The sequence below is a fragment of the Camellia sinensis genome, chromosome 5, assembly GCF_055761805.1.
Source record: "Camellia sinensis isolate YWXY chromosome 5, ASM5576180v1, whole genome shotgun sequence".
Taxonomy (NCBI): Eukaryota; Viridiplantae; Streptophyta; class Magnoliopsida; order Ericales; family Theaceae; genus Camellia; species Camellia sinensis.
Window position 1 is genome coordinate 103,520,078 of NC_138965.1, and position 15,331 is coordinate 103,535,408.

Consider the following 15,331-nt stretch of genomic DNA (forward strand, 5'->3'; position numbering starts at 1 on the left):
TCTCACTCTCTCGTTTCGTTGTTCATACATCTTCATCTTCTGCACCGATTGGCGATCACTCTCATCTTATCACTGTCTCTCTCACTCTCTCGTTGTTCATCTCATCACACCGATCGTCTCACTCTCTCATTGCACCGATCTACTCACAGGTAAGCCTCTCTCTCTCTCTCTCAATCTCTGTCTGTCTCTCTCTTTCGCCCCGATCGTGGATTTTTTTTACAACATATATATATATATATATATATATATATATAAGAGATCGTTGAATCTGTGTGTTTCTTTGGAAATTTGTGTGTTTGTTTGTTTTGGACCGATCTAATCTGTTTATTTGGAAATCATAATAAAATGGCCGGCTTCTCATCACTGAACAAGGAAAACAATGATCTCTGGAGATTTGAGAAAAATCTAATGAAATTTCCAGATCTAACCAGGTGGAAATTTGTGATGAGAAAAATTTATACCTCTAAAAGGGGATGTATTATACTGCAAAATAGATTTATCTCATCACAAATTTAACAAAATAAAATTGATTTAATCTATTTTGTTAAATTTTTGGTTAGATTAAATAAAGATCCTGTATTTTGGTTAACAGAAATTCTCTGGAGGTGAATCTAATCTGTTTTAACAGAAATTCTATTTCGACTAAAGATCCTGTATTTTGGTTATTTATCTCTGTTTCTTTGGAATTTATCTCTGGAGGTGAATCCAATCTGTTATTAATCTGAATCTGTTACTAAATCTAAATTTGAAATTGAATCTGTATGTTATTTAATTTTTGATTTAATTTGATTCAATTAGTTAACTTTTGGAATTAAATCTGTTGAATTAAATCTGTTATTAAATCTGTCTGTTATTTAAATCTATTGAATCTGTGTCTGTAAAATTGATTTTGTGACTGTATTTTTGTAATCTAGTTTAAATGGAGGATAATATTCAATCTCCCGCAATCAATCTTGTACCTCCGAAATCCTCTAATTCTTAAATGAATCCTCTCTTAGTCGAACCCGAACCTGAACTTGAGCCTAAGCCTTCTAGACTCCCAAAGAGAAAGAGTGAGAGTGGAGGGGGGAGAGCACCATCCATAGTTTGGGATCATTTTGACAAGGTTGTAGGAACCGATGGGAAGCGTAAAGCCGTATGTAAATATTGTAAGAAATAGTATATGGCTGACTCTAGAACTCATGGGACTAGTAATTTGAGGAGTCATACACCTAATTGTAAAGAATATCCAAATAGGGATACAAATCTTAAACCGAAACAAAATGAAGAGGGTGTTGAGGTTGTAGCAACAATTTTTAATTTTGATACTTGTAAAAGGGCTCTTGCGGAGATGGTGGTCATTGATGAGTTGCCATTTAGATTTGTGGAGGGTGTTGGGTTTAGAAGATTTTGTAATGTCATACAACCCAAATTCACACCAATTCCCTCTCGTCAAACCATATCTAGAGAAGTGCTAAATATATTCAAGAATGAAAGGGATAAGTTAAAGAAGGCCATGAAGGGTCATAAAAATTGCTTTACTACTGACACTTGGACATCTATTCAGAATTTGTGTTACATGTGTTTGACTACTCATTTCATTGATGATAACTGGAAACTTCAAAAAAGAATTATAAGTTTTCAACAAGTTGAGGATCACAAAGGAGAAACATTGGGTCGAAAAATTGAGTCGTGTTTGATTGAGTGGAACATTGATAACATATTCACCTTAACAGTTGATAATGCTAGTTCTAATAATCTTACCATTCAATATTTGAAAACGATAACCAAAGATTAGAAGGGGACTATTTTGCAACATGAGTTTATTCATATGTGTTGTTGTGCACATATTCTTAATCTCATTGTGAGTGATGGGTTGAAAGAAATGGATGATTCTATTGCTAACATTAGACTTGCGGTGAGATATGTGAGGTCTTCTCTTCATAGTCATGATGTTTTTAAGAAGTGTGCGGCCACACTCAAACTTGATTCAAAAGCTCTTGTATGCCTAGATGTACCAACTAGGTGGAACTCTACCTATTTGATGTTAGAGGCCACCGAAAAGTATGAGAAGACTTTTAACCGATTGAAGTTTGTGGATTCCAACTTTGAACCTTATTTCAAGGATGTTGATGGTGGCATAAGAAGAAGTCCGAATGAGTTGGATTGGAAAAAGTGTAGATTTTTTTTGAGGTTTATAAAATTATTTTATGTTGCAACTAAGAAATTTTCGGGGTCTCTCGTTGTTACTTCTAATGCCTTTTACAAAGAGATGTTTGTTATTAAAAGCAAAATTAACCAATTAATTTTGGAGGAGAATGATACTTTGAGCACAATGGCAAGGACTATGAAGCTGAAGTTTAGCAAATATTAAGGGGATGGAAGTAAAATCAATTTGTTGTTGTATGTTGCGGTGGTTCTTGATCCTATCAAAAAAATGACATACTTGGAGTTTTGTTTTTCCAATTTATTTCTTGGAGATAATAGGAAGGTGGAAGAAATGGTAGACAAGGTTAAGAGTTGCTTGAGTCGTTTGTATAGCCATTATGTCACACTTTATCCTTCAAATGAGAAACTTTCAAGTGTGAGTGAAGTTATGAATATGGTGGAAGATGATAATGATGATGATCCCTATTCTTTAGTTGACTCCCAATTTAATTCCTATTTGGAGGGGCGATGCACTAGTGGATCTAAGTCGGAATTGGAACAATATTTATCCGAGGTTGAACATTTTGCAAAGAATCAAACATTTGAGATTTTGGATTATTGGAAGGTGAATGCAACCAAATATAGGGTGTTATCATAATTTGCAAGGGATGTGTTGGCCATGCCTATTTCTACCGTTGCATCGGAGTCGGCTTTTAGTATGGGAGGGCGTATTCTTGACTCATTTTGTAGTTCACTCTCGCCTTCTATGGTTGAAGCTCTTGTATGTACTCAAAATTGGCTTCGAAGCAACCTTCCAATTTCTCTTCGAAAGGTGATGGATGATGTGAAAGAATTTGAGCAATACGACTCAGGTAAATGGGCATTTATTTATCTTTATTTTTATTTGTATTATTCATTTTCTAATGTAAGTTTTATTAATCTTCTCTTGTTGACTTCTAATTAGGTACTTTGGAGTCAAGCTCATCTTCAACTTCAACTTCAACTTCAACTTCAACTTCAACTTCAACCTATAATGTTGATGCTATAATTGATGTCTAATATCCATTTGCTCATTGGTAATTTTTGCATATACTCAACACATTTTCTTACTATATTGAGATGCAATATATAGACATTTGTTTATCTTTTCATTTCTTACTATAGTTGAAGATTAAAGTTTATATTTTTTCAATTTGTTTTTGTGTAGGGTTCATCAACCAAATGCATGGAATTAGAATTGGAATTGGAATTGGAATTGGAATTGGAATTTGTAAAAGTTGAATTGGATATGATTCATGAAGATGAAGTTTGATATCTTAGAAATGTTTTAATTTTATTTCATGGGTTTGTATTGAATGAAGTTTGACAACAATTTTTTTTTTAATTGCGTTTTGGTTTTGGATGAATGTAAGTTAATGAATTTTTATTTTTTTTACATTTTGGATGAATGTAAGTTAATGAAGAATTATTTATTTATTTATTTTTTTGGGTTAGGAATGATGAATGTTGAATTTTCAATGTAGGATTTTTTTATTTGGGTTATGTATGATGAATGTAGGATGAATGCAACTTAATGATAAAATATAGATTTTGAATGATTTATTTAGGTTACGAATTGAATTTGTTGTGTTTTTTATTTTATAAGTTTTAATTCATTAATTATTAATGTTGGAGCATTTTAGAAAATATGAGAAAAAATGTCCAAAATAAAGATTGACAAAATGGGAGAAAAAAAAGGTTTAAAAATAAATTTTTGAAAAAAAAGTTCAATCTGCAAACTGTCCGCACATTCGCGAACCCTATCCGCACAAACCGCAAATCGCATTGTAGGCGGTTGCAGGTTGACTTTTTCCCAAACCACATATATGCGGGCGGGTCCAAACCGAACCGCAAACCGTCCCAAACCGAACCGCGGACACCCCTAGGTTTGAGTATGATGTTTGGATAGAGTTGTGGAATTAATTTTCCACAACTCTGCAGAGAACTCTGTCAAACAGACCGCGTTTTTCAATTTTTTTTCAAAATTTGGTCTAACCGGTCGTCCGACCGGTTGACCGGAATAGTGATTTTTTTTTTTTGCAATTGATATGTTAATATTTATATATTCGAAAAAAATATTTTCTGAATTTTTTAAAATTTTTTATGTGTTTTAAAATAATTTTGAGTTGTATGTTTAATTATGAGTTATAAATTTTTGTATCAAATATCAAATGTCACATAAAATATTCTCCACTCAATTCAAAACTCTTTTCAAAACTATTTTCAAAACTCTCACCAAACAAATTTTCTACACTCAAATCATAATTCCAAACCTCACAAACTCATATTACAACTCATACTCTCAAATTATAATTACAAAACTCTACCAAACGCAACCATATATTCTTTATATTCTTCTATAATTTAATTTTGGCAGTGTTTGGGAAGATGAATTTTTGGTTTTTTTTGGTTTTTTTTTTCCCTAAAAGACAAATTAGTTACAAAACAAAAAAAAAAACAAATCCAAACAAAATATTACATCAAACCTCATAATTATTTCACTTTTTCTTTCACAAACATCACATCCAACAAAAAAAACTATCTATCTTCCCAAACACAAAAAAAAATTTCTTCAATAATATCCTACAATTAAAAAAAATACAAAAAAACTCACTTCTCAAACACCCACTTTGAGTAGAGAAATTTTTTTTTTTTTGGTCAATGCTAGCAACTTGATAATTATGTGAATGAGAGTTGTGGAAGCCTTGTTGTCCATGAAAAATGTGTGATATTTTTTGCCTCAACTTAAAATTTATTGGTTAAAATTATAAAATTTAATATTTTTTATTAAGACTTTAAAAGAGAATTTGACAATTATCAGATAATAAATGGTGTAAAATAATACTTTAAAAATACCAAATAATCACTGATTGTCCACAACTACGGAACAAGTTTGATTTGACCCCTTCTTAATTATCTCGATTTGGGCCTTTTACAAGCTTGGACATGGGTTTGTTTTCGTTTGGTTGAGTTTTTTGAAAACAATGTATATACATATATATATATATATATATATATTTAAAATTTTAAAATTTAATTTGACAAAAATAAATACATTTCTGGTATAAAAAATTTATTTTGGCTTCAAAAAGAGAAAATAGTCCAATTTTCAAAATCAGAGTTTTCAATACATTTATTTGTATTTTTAGTTTTTTAACATTTTGGTCAATTTTTATTTTTTAGATGTATCTAATTTAGATATACTCAAAAAGTAAAATATTTGAAAAGAAATGTTTAAAAAACTCAATAAATACTGTAAAATACAAAAAAACAAAAATCATTTTTTTTTTGTATTTATTGAATTTTTAAAGATCTTTTTACAAATATTTTACTATTTAAGTAAATCTAAATTAGATGTATTTATAAAAAAAATTATCAAAATATTAAAAGATCACTAAAAATAAAAAGAATACAAATTCAAAATTTAAAATTCAAAATCTGATTTTAAAAACCGGATAACCAAACAGAATGACATGGTGAGAGAACAACTCCGCTACGTAGTTCAAAATATCAAAGGCTCGAATGGTTCGAAATTTCAAAATGACGTCATTTTAAGATTTTTTTTATTCTCTTATCAGTAAAATAATATTTTTCATACCATTCGAACTCTACGCATTTGAGTTACGGATCATTTTCGGTGGTGAGAGAATTTGTGCAGTCAACATATAGCCTATAGGTCATATAGGTAGGTATAGGTTCTACATACAAATTCTTTATCATTGGTTTGTATGCAAGAAAAAAATGTTGAAAAATATTTGTTTAATTTGGATTTACAAGATTCAATTTTTTAAAAATTGAAATTTTTTATTATTTTTATTTTTACTGATTTTTTTTAATATTTTAAGTAATTTTTTAATTTTTAGATACATCTAACATAAATATAATTAAAAAGTATAATATTTATGAAAAAAAAATCTTTAGAAAATTTCCTACATACCAAAAATATAAATATATATATATAAATAAATAAATAAATATGAGAATCAGTACAGTTTTCTTATTCTTGTGTATTTATTGATTTTTTAAAATATTTTTTTTAAATATTTTACTTTTTGATACATCTAAGTAAGGTGCATATAAAAAAGTAAAAAAAAATTACTTAAAATTTTAAAAATATTTACTAAAAACAAAAAACTCAATTTTTAGAAACTTAAACGCAGAAAATTAAAACCAAACGCACTGAATATTGATTTTAAAATTTTTTATTTTTCAACAAAAGGAGGAAAATGTTTTTTGTAGCCACCTAATTTCCATTATAATTACATGAAGTTAGATTTTATTGACTGATCATGTTCATTTTATTCCGATCTTTTGTCATGAGTATTATTGTATTTTTTAATAGATCACAATTTTTGTGTGCTTCCTAATTACTTGAAAGCTTTATCATTATCAACCATAAATATGGTTTCATATATACATAAAAAGGAAACTTTCTTCACACAATTGTTAGTTCAAATTTAGCAATTGAAATTGATTTCATTCTTTTTTTCCTTTCATGCATTTGAGATATTGGTGAAAACCACAAATTTATTTTTAAAATTTTCAACGGCATTAAATCAATAGGGATTGAATCTGATTCACTACTTATTATGTACTGATGTGTATTGATCACTTAGTGTGGTAAAAACAATCAACAAACAACAATAATCTTATAATCCAAGGGTTAATTGCGGTTTGTAATTGCGGTTTGAACCGTATTTGAAAGTTTCTAACCAAGTTTGATAAAGGTATAGTTTCTCACTCTATTATGGCTGCGGATTATCTTGCAAAGATGGATCTTAAACTTAGTTGTACTATTTGCGGCCTATTGATTTTCCTGGGGTTGGGTTGTGTGCTGTGCAACTGGCCAGAGACTGTTAAATGTTGGTTGAATCTTTTCGCATGATTGTGCACAACATTGATGGTTCTGTTTTGAAGTTAGTTGAACCCTTTGGCATGGTTGTAAACAACATTGATGCTTCTGTTTTCTGTATTGATGGTTCTGTTTTGAAGTTAGTTGAACCCTTTGGCATGGTTGTAAACAACATTGATGCTTCTGTTTTCTGTTTTGATGAGTGCGTTGATTAAAATCACTTAGGCTTATTATAGGTACTCAACCCATTTATTTAAAATAAGGTTAAATTTATTTGATTCTATTGTGATTTGATATTAAGGTACTTTATTTAAATATAATCAGAAAGTTTTCATGTGACTTAATATTTCATTTTTTTCAATTAAATTAACGGAAAGTGTATCACAAACACTATATTTTTATAGTGTGTTTCATGTTCTAAAAAATTAAAAGTAAAATTAATACAAAAAGAAAATTTTACTTGCATTTTCTTCAAATCTAAAATTAGATTAATATGTTAATTAGAATAAAATAGAATATAATTAAGGAGAAATCACAACTCACATTAAATGGATTATCTCTTGTCTCACAACTAGCTAATAAAAATGAGTCACCATAACTTACTAGTAAGATTTTTCTCGACGCCATTAGTTTGAACACCATATAACTAATGTGATATGTATTTTGAGAATACCTAATGATTATAAAAAAAATTACAAACTTAAAATATTTAACAAATTTGTGAAATATATAAATTATATAATGCTTATGAAGATAAAGCCATTTATTTTAAATAAATTAGTTGAGTACAGCCTAAGTGATTTTAATTCACTAATCCATCAAAAATGAAAATGTAAGTGTCAATGCTGAGCACAGCTTTGCGAAAAGTTCAACTAACATCAATACCAAAGGTTCAACCAACATCAATACCACGTGGCTTCACTGCAGGAATTTTCAGAATTCGCGACGTTTAAAAAACGCCACTATAAGCCTTAAAAACGCCGTTAAAGGCTAAAGTGACATTTATATCTTTCGTCGCAGGTACGACCGCCGTCTTAGGTATATGACGTTTATTAAACGTCGCTAATGACTTTAGCCGGCATTTTTTTAAAACGCCATAAATTCTCACACATCCGTTATCTAAAAGCCGTCACAGTTAAATGCTGACGTCATATGACGACACTTAGTGACGTTTTTTCAAAACGCCATTTTTTCTCCTTTTTTTTACAAAAAATAATAATTTTGGATTGCTATTTATAGAAAGAAAAAAATATAAATAAATTTCATTGCACTAAATCTGCAAAATAATGCTTCTCAAAAAAAAAAAAAAAAAAAATCTGCAAAACAAGTATTCAATTGTCAAATTGCATTATTAGCTAAATAAGGTCAACTCTTAAAGGCAAGGATTCTATACAGAAGCACATAAATGAAAATAAACCAAAAATAAACCAAACAAATTCAATTCCTCTTCCACGTTGCTACAATTTTACATTTGACAAACAATATAAAAAAATTGTAACATTTCCTACCTATTTATATTTAACCACAAACCATATCCCAAAAAAATGTTAATAAAACCATCAAAATATTGGATAACTCATTCATGGGCCAATGCTTATTTCAAGGAACAAGCTGGCCAATGCTCCTACAAAAAAAACACTGGAATCAGTCATAAAAAAATAGAGAAACTAACCCAAAAATAAAATAAAATAAAATAAAAAGTTAACAAATTATAATCATTGCCAATAATAAAGTCAGCAAAAAGTTAGCACAACAATCACAATCCAAGTTCAAAACTCTCACCACCACCTGCAAGCACCCACATTCAAAAAACTTCACGTTCATCAAATAAATATAAACTCATAAGAGAGATTACGGACAGTTCGAGTATGGAGAGCACCGCCTAAACTTGTTAAAAGGTAAAAAAAAATGTTTTTAATGCAAGAACACATTAATTATGTAGAAACAATAAATAATAAAATGAAGTATATAATTAGAGGCACATTAATTACTTGTGAAGATCAATTCCAGCCTTCTTAGAGGCACTAACAATGCAACTATATAATTAGAAAAGCCTAATAATGTATTTAGCAAACTAATAAAATAAATTCTCATCAATTTGCAACATATAAAGGGAATGGAAGGCTATATCACCATGAAGTTCAGGATGGCATATAGGAGGAAGTTTCCTTCCAGCTAAAATTTCTCCATCTAGAGAGAACATGCATGCCTCAGTAGATATCAATTCAAGAAAACAATACAATCAAATTTTTGCCCTTTCAAAATGGGGCATATATCAGAGATAAATTCTTCAAACTAGCAAAATAAATATTAATTTATTACTGAAATCTGTTGCACCCTCTGGTTTGTCATCATGTTTCTCATTATTGATTTCAACTGGTTCATACTATGATGATCCAAACAAAAATTAATGAGTAGGACCATAAAGAAAGAACAAAGCATATAGACAACGAGATATAATAATAACAATAATAATAATAATATAACAAGAGGGAAAAAAGAAAAGAAAAGCACACTCAAGAAAGAAATGCTTGGAAGCACAATAGAATGCTTTGAAGTTATCAATGCAACAATGCCCCACTATTTTTGTTCTCCCATTTCCTGGTTAGATGCATGTTCAATTTAGTCGACCCTAGCAATAAATCTGGAAAATATGCTTGGCACAAGCTATGGTGCAAATGGTTCCCATTTATATTATTTTGGCACATTCAGATATTAGTGCTACGAGCCATTTAGGGGCCAACCCACTAGGTTGGTGCCTAGCAACCTAAAGTCTACAAACATTCAGTAAATTTAAAATAAAAGTGGAGACCGCTGCAAGAAGATGATCAGAAGACCCATTACCAAACTAACAATACTTTTTTCCTTTCAAATTCACAACCCTAAGATGGAATATGAGGGAGGAAGCAGAGAAGGTGCAGAAAACCTCCATTCATCGAAATAAGTGAATCAACCAGTTACACCAATGCACAACCAAATACTTTGTTAAAAATTGAGTATTATATAATGTCATGAATGCAGAATACATTCCTCTGATACAGTCATTGGCAAGAACTCAGAGACTCAAAAGTCAAATGAATAAGGACTATTTGGTATGTAAATAAATGGGATTGAGATGTCCATAAAGAAAATTTCAGGCACATTTCATCTAGTCGTGTATCTATCCTGTATAGTTAGGAGACAATAGCCATATAATACTAAGTTCAGAATCTCACCATGAAAGAGAGAAGGCTAGTAAGTATGCTGCATTTAAGACATACAAACTCTAGTCAGCATCAGACACTAGATTAAATGGTTGCAAACAATGACATCTGTTTTTTCATCAATGACAATGTATTACCTTGATACAGACCACATCGGACTCCAACTTTCTGGATGAACTGAAAAATGATAGAAATGAGTTGAAAATAAAATCAGTTTATTAGAAAGAACAGATGATTCCTAGACCAATGATATTTAATGGCACTTACAATCACTCATAGACAGACAGATTTTCTTTTAAGTCATAAATCGTCTGTTTGGAGTAGTCATACTACAATGGAAACAAATGTAATTTTCAGTTAAAGAAACCTAGTGAAAATGTTAAAAATAAAAATAAACATGAAGCTGCTAAAAAAGCATCAAAATATTTTTTTGTGGAAAAATTTAAGGAGACAAAATCCACAATACCTGATTCCTGGAGGTTTAAATGGATACTCTGGAGGAAACTTGATTTTCCCATAATAATATCCACCTTACCATAATAAGTGGGAAACATTCATGAATAAAATAAAATAAAAAATTCCATGTTCCAAGAACAATAGCAAACAAAACCAGCGATGAAATAAATGTCGTGTGCCACAAATGCATAACACTTCATATCAAACCTGCAAAAGGAGTTCCTTCACTTTCCTCTAGTACATAATCTTCAACATATAATTGCAGAATAAAATCATGTTATGTAATTAACAAACAAGAAGTGGATGAGAAAGCATATAGACAAATGATGCATGCCAGCTAATGTGATACATGGATAAATGCTGCAAAAAGTGTCACTGATAAAATGGTTTTTGGTGTTCCCATAAAGCTTTTTGTAATTATTCATAAAAGCCCAAAAAGTGTACTGGTTCTTCAATTATTAGTCTATGCTTTGTCCTTAGTGATGCCAACCTTTGGAAAACAAAACCTATCGTGGAAACTAAAAAAAGTTGAAGATGCAAACCAATAGGACACAAAAAGAATTAGAACACAGATAAACCTTGAGACCTCCTTCAAGTAATATTTATAAATCTCGAGTAAAATATGAATTTTTCCCCAAAAGGAAGGCAGAGATTAATTACCCCCCCCAAAAAAAAGGCAGAGATTAGCCACTAACCAGAATCCCATCTCCTTCAAAAAGAAGTTGTAAATCCCATTGAGGAAGGAACCCCGCATAAATACGGTGTCACCAAAATCAAACACCTTAGCAACAGCAACCTATCACAGCAAAATTATAAACAAAACTTCCTGAATGCTTGCTGGCCCGCAAGCTCCATTGTGGCGGACCTTGGTCTGGCACCCAAGCACTAACCTCTATGATCCCTCCACCTAAAGCCCTAGGTCCACCAATAACAATAAGATAAAATAAAAATAAAATTTTTTTTCCATTGTGTAGACGTCCCCGAACGTCCCGGGAGGAAATCCCGTTTTGTTCATTTGGGCTTACTACAGTTCGGACTCAATGTCATGGTCTTGTATCTAATCTTGCAGAGTGCAATGCAAGACCGATGAATCATCAAAGAGTCCAAATCCGGCAAATCGTTTTGAAAAACTGATTTTTAGAAAGAAGTGCCAAACATGGACTGCTTTGCCAGATATAGAGTCGCCACCTAAATATTTTATTTTTTTGGGGAAATTTAGGAAACCTTGACTCGTGCCTAAGGCCACGTGTCCGTCATCACCAAAGTTGCCTTGGCTCGGGAACTTGGGTACGATTGGGGAAGGTCACTTCGTGAGCACCCCCGCTCGCCCGATCAAAGATCGGCCTCTACTAACCATGATATCGAGTTTTGAAAACATTATGCGTTCTTATTCCGGTTATTAACCTAGAATTACTATGTGATGTGCACAGCATACAAGTATAGACTAGATTGCCTAATTTGGAACGAAGCATCGTATATCCGTTTGTTTTGAAAATGGATTGAAGTTTGCTACTCATAAGTAGGCTAAAACACGGATTTTGACGAATTATTCCAATTCAAACAACCCAACCTTCACCCACAGGCATTCAGGCAGTTATATCACATAAGCACATAGTCTCATGGCAAGCATGCTGTCATGTTAACACTCACATACATGCAAGATGCTAAAGCATAAACACTCACAGTGTACTCTGAGCCAAACAAGGAACATGCTAGTAATCAATGCATGATCCTAGCTATGTTAAGATGGCTAATGTAACACATGTAAAATGCAACTAGAATAGGCTCGGCCAAGCTAAGAATGGTATGTGGAATGTGACAACTCGATACACATATTCAAGTTGGAATTGAAATACTATGCAGTTAGCATGATGCACCGAGTTCGGTGCATGCAATACAGATGAATGTGCAAACATGCGAGCATAAGTATGCTAATTAAAACATGCCCTAAACTAACCATCAAAATCTAGTAAATAAAAGGGAGAAAGACGTGGGGTTGGAAGACATTCACACACGCACGCACACTTATTACAAATTCTCCCTCTCGACGGAGGGTCCGAAAGAATAATACAAACCAAATAAATAATTAACTACTCTAGCTAATTAATTATTACAAACCCTTAATTAATTAAAAAATTAAATACAAAATAAACTAAGTATGAAACTCAAAAGGCCACCGAAGCTTCGCCTCGAAATGATTGGATGATGCATGCTCGATTCGCTTTACTCGGAAACCCGTTGCCATGCCTCTGTTGCCTCTGTTTGCACTGTTCTGCACCTCTGATAATTGTGAAAATCCTAAGGTTACTTCTGAACCACTTCTTGAGCACTTTGGGATGTCACCGGCCAAGAGAAAACACCACCGGCCATGGAAATATGGTCATCGACCAAAAATGGGACCATCGGCTGGATATTGATAGTCGACCGGTATTGAAAGTTGCCGACCGGCCATTTTTTCCTGCAGAACACTGGTTTTGCTGCAACAGAGGATAGACAGTGCATGGCATGGAATTTGCAAGCCAAATGTATGCACGACCACCCTCCCTATCATGCTATGAACTCAAGGGAGTATGGCTCTCGACCCTCGGGCCACCAATCACACATTTCGATGCATGGTGGCCAAAGATGTCAAGTGTGCAAATCAATATGAATGAATGCAACAAAACATATGAATGCTACACACTCTATCATGTTGAATCAAGAGTGTCGGCGACCGAGAATTGAGGTACGTTTTGTCACTCCAAGTACGAACGTCCCTCATTCCTCATGTTTGGTTTGACACCCCAAACCAAACATAATGCAATGTATGTATGCCATATACAATGCAAAGCGTGTAACCAATGCAATGCAACATGGGAATGTAAGGCAATGTAACATGAGTATGTCAAATACAATGTGATGCAACCTAACATGCAAACATCATGGCAATGCAACAAGTATGCAATACTACAATGCAACCTAGATATGGGAATACACAAAGTCATAGGCATGCAACAACGATACCAACCACAAGGATGCGACAGCATGCAATGCGGTAAGCCTACCACAATACATAAATGCATGATCCATGGACTTACACTAAGGATGGATAGGCCTCAGCCATGTCCAAAATAGTGGCCAAAGTGCCAAGAAATGATGGACAAAACACACCCAAACGTGTACATGTGAAGGTCCAACACTTAGGCATGAAAATAGTCGACTCTTAAGCACATTAAGAAGAGACAAATATGGACAAATCACAAGCATGACAAGCTCTGAAAATGTGTAAAGGATGATGCCAAATCAAACGAGCCATGCAAGTAAGGCATGCAACAAAGCCCAAAACTCAAGACTAACAAAGGAATTCAAACCATGGCCATATCAACCAAGCCCCAAAGAGCCAAGATGACTTAAAATAGTCCCAGGGCAGACCAAAATAAGGCTAAAACATGCATGGAACAAGGTCGAAACAATATGCAAATAGGTCTAAAACCTTAAGCAAAAATGGAGAATAAAAAGGTAAGTTCTCACCCTTGAAGAACACTTCAAGAACACCAACTCCAGCACCTCTTTTTGATCAAAAACCAACTCAAAACTCTGAAATCAAACCCTTAAAACCTCAGCAACCAAAGTATAGTGTAACACTAGGTGTCTTAGTGCAAAACTAAGAACAAAAACCCGTTTAGAACACTATTGCACACACAACTATATAGAGAGAGGGAGATATAGAGAGATATAGATATATAAGTTATATCTCAGAGTTGTTCAACCTCTGAAAAGGGAGGGGAGGCCCTCCTTTTATAGGAATTCAATTCCTAAGCTTCTTAGAGAAGCTAACACATGTATGGAGGGGGTGTATTGTGGATGCCAGCTGTGACAGCTGGCATAAAATATCTGCCAAAAGCAGATGGAAAGGGGTCGGCTGGAAAATATGGCCGATTGATCAACAAAAATGGCCGGCCGACCAAAAACATTGCCGACTGACCAAAATATTTGGCTGGTAGCAAAAAAACAGGGCCGGTGGCCTCAAGCCAAGGCCGGTGAGGTGTGGGGATGGCCAACAAGCCATTCCCTACCCTCAGAAGCAAAAACACAAGTGTTTGGTACACAACCAAGCACAAAACAAACAAGTCCACAAGGCGCGCGACCGAAACCTCCGAGAACTCAAGACAAACACAAACATGGATGATTATCGAGTGTTCAAACGATGACGTCCAAGTCATGAGGATGGTCAAAAATGGGATGTCTACAGTTGCCCCTCTTTGACAGAACTCGAAAGTCATAACAATGACGGGAGTGAATGTCAAAGCCAAGAGACGACCTATTTTTGATAATGCCGAAGACTTAGACAAAGCATACAAGCTAGCAAGGTATGTGCCCGTAGGTAGGGGCAAGATGCAAAGAACATGCATGATGCGGAACGTAACTTATGATCATGCAAAGAGAGCTGTAACGAAGCAAATGCATACAATAAATGTAACAGTTTAAGCAGGCGGATACAAATCTAACTACATTACATGCAGAAAGAATGTAAGAGAGTTATTCAATTCTTGCTACGTCTCACGCGGAGAATACAATACCTGTGTGGTTCGTCTGGTCGTGCCAGCTTCAAATGAACTGTACATACAATATTGTGCCTGTGAGATTTGTTTGGTCGCGCCGGCTTCAAATGAAC

At 33.2% G+C, this 15,331-nt stretch overlaps 1 protein-coding gene and 2 long non-coding RNA genes across 7 annotated transcripts; 2 read left to right on the plus strand and 1 right to left on the minus strand.

Annotated features, from left to right (window-relative positions):
• Positions 1-1,864: 1,864 nt before the first annotated feature.
• On the plus strand, positions 1,865-2,353 carry LOC145791580 (zinc finger BED domain-containing protein RICESLEEPER 1-like). Its single transcript, XM_082871946.1, has one exon. The coding sequence runs from the start codon at positions 1,865-1,867 to the stop codon at positions 2,351-2,353; it is 489 nt and encodes a 162-aa protein (XP_082728072.1).
• A 736-nt stretch (positions 2,354-3,089) lies between these two features.
• Positions 3,090-3,645, plus strand: LOC145790769 (uncharacterized). Its single transcript, XR_014329932.1, has 2 exons — positions 3,090-3,203; positions 3,335-3,645. It is a non-coding gene; the product is annotated as an uncharacterized LOC145790769 (long non-coding RNA).
• Positions 3,646-8,343: 4,698 nt separating this feature from the next.
• LOC114297734 (uncharacterized) lies at positions 8,344-11,609 on the minus strand. 5 transcript variants are annotated; one of them, XR_014329927.1, is made up of 6 exons: positions 11,373-11,609; positions 11,027-11,195; positions 10,489-10,923; positions 10,359-10,398; positions 10,234-10,261; positions 8,344-9,404 (listed from the first exon to the last, which is right to left on the minus strand). It is a non-coding gene; the product is annotated as an uncharacterized LOC114297734 (long non-coding RNA). The 5 variants fall into 5 exon arrangements; XR_014329929.1 differs by lacking the exon at positions 11,027-11,195 and having other exon boundaries at positions 8,344-8,642; positions 8,801-9,404; positions 11,373-11,608; XR_014329928.1 differs by lacking the exon at positions 11,027-11,195 and having other exon boundaries at positions 10,489-10,550; positions 10,688-10,923; positions 11,373-11,606.
• Positions 11,610-15,331: the final 3,722 nt, after the last annotated feature.

Coding starts and splice junctions, on each gene's coding strand:
- LOC145791580 (XM_082871946.1), top strand. CDS start 1,865: ATGGATGATTCTATTGCTAACATTAGACTTGCGGTGAGATATGTGAGG.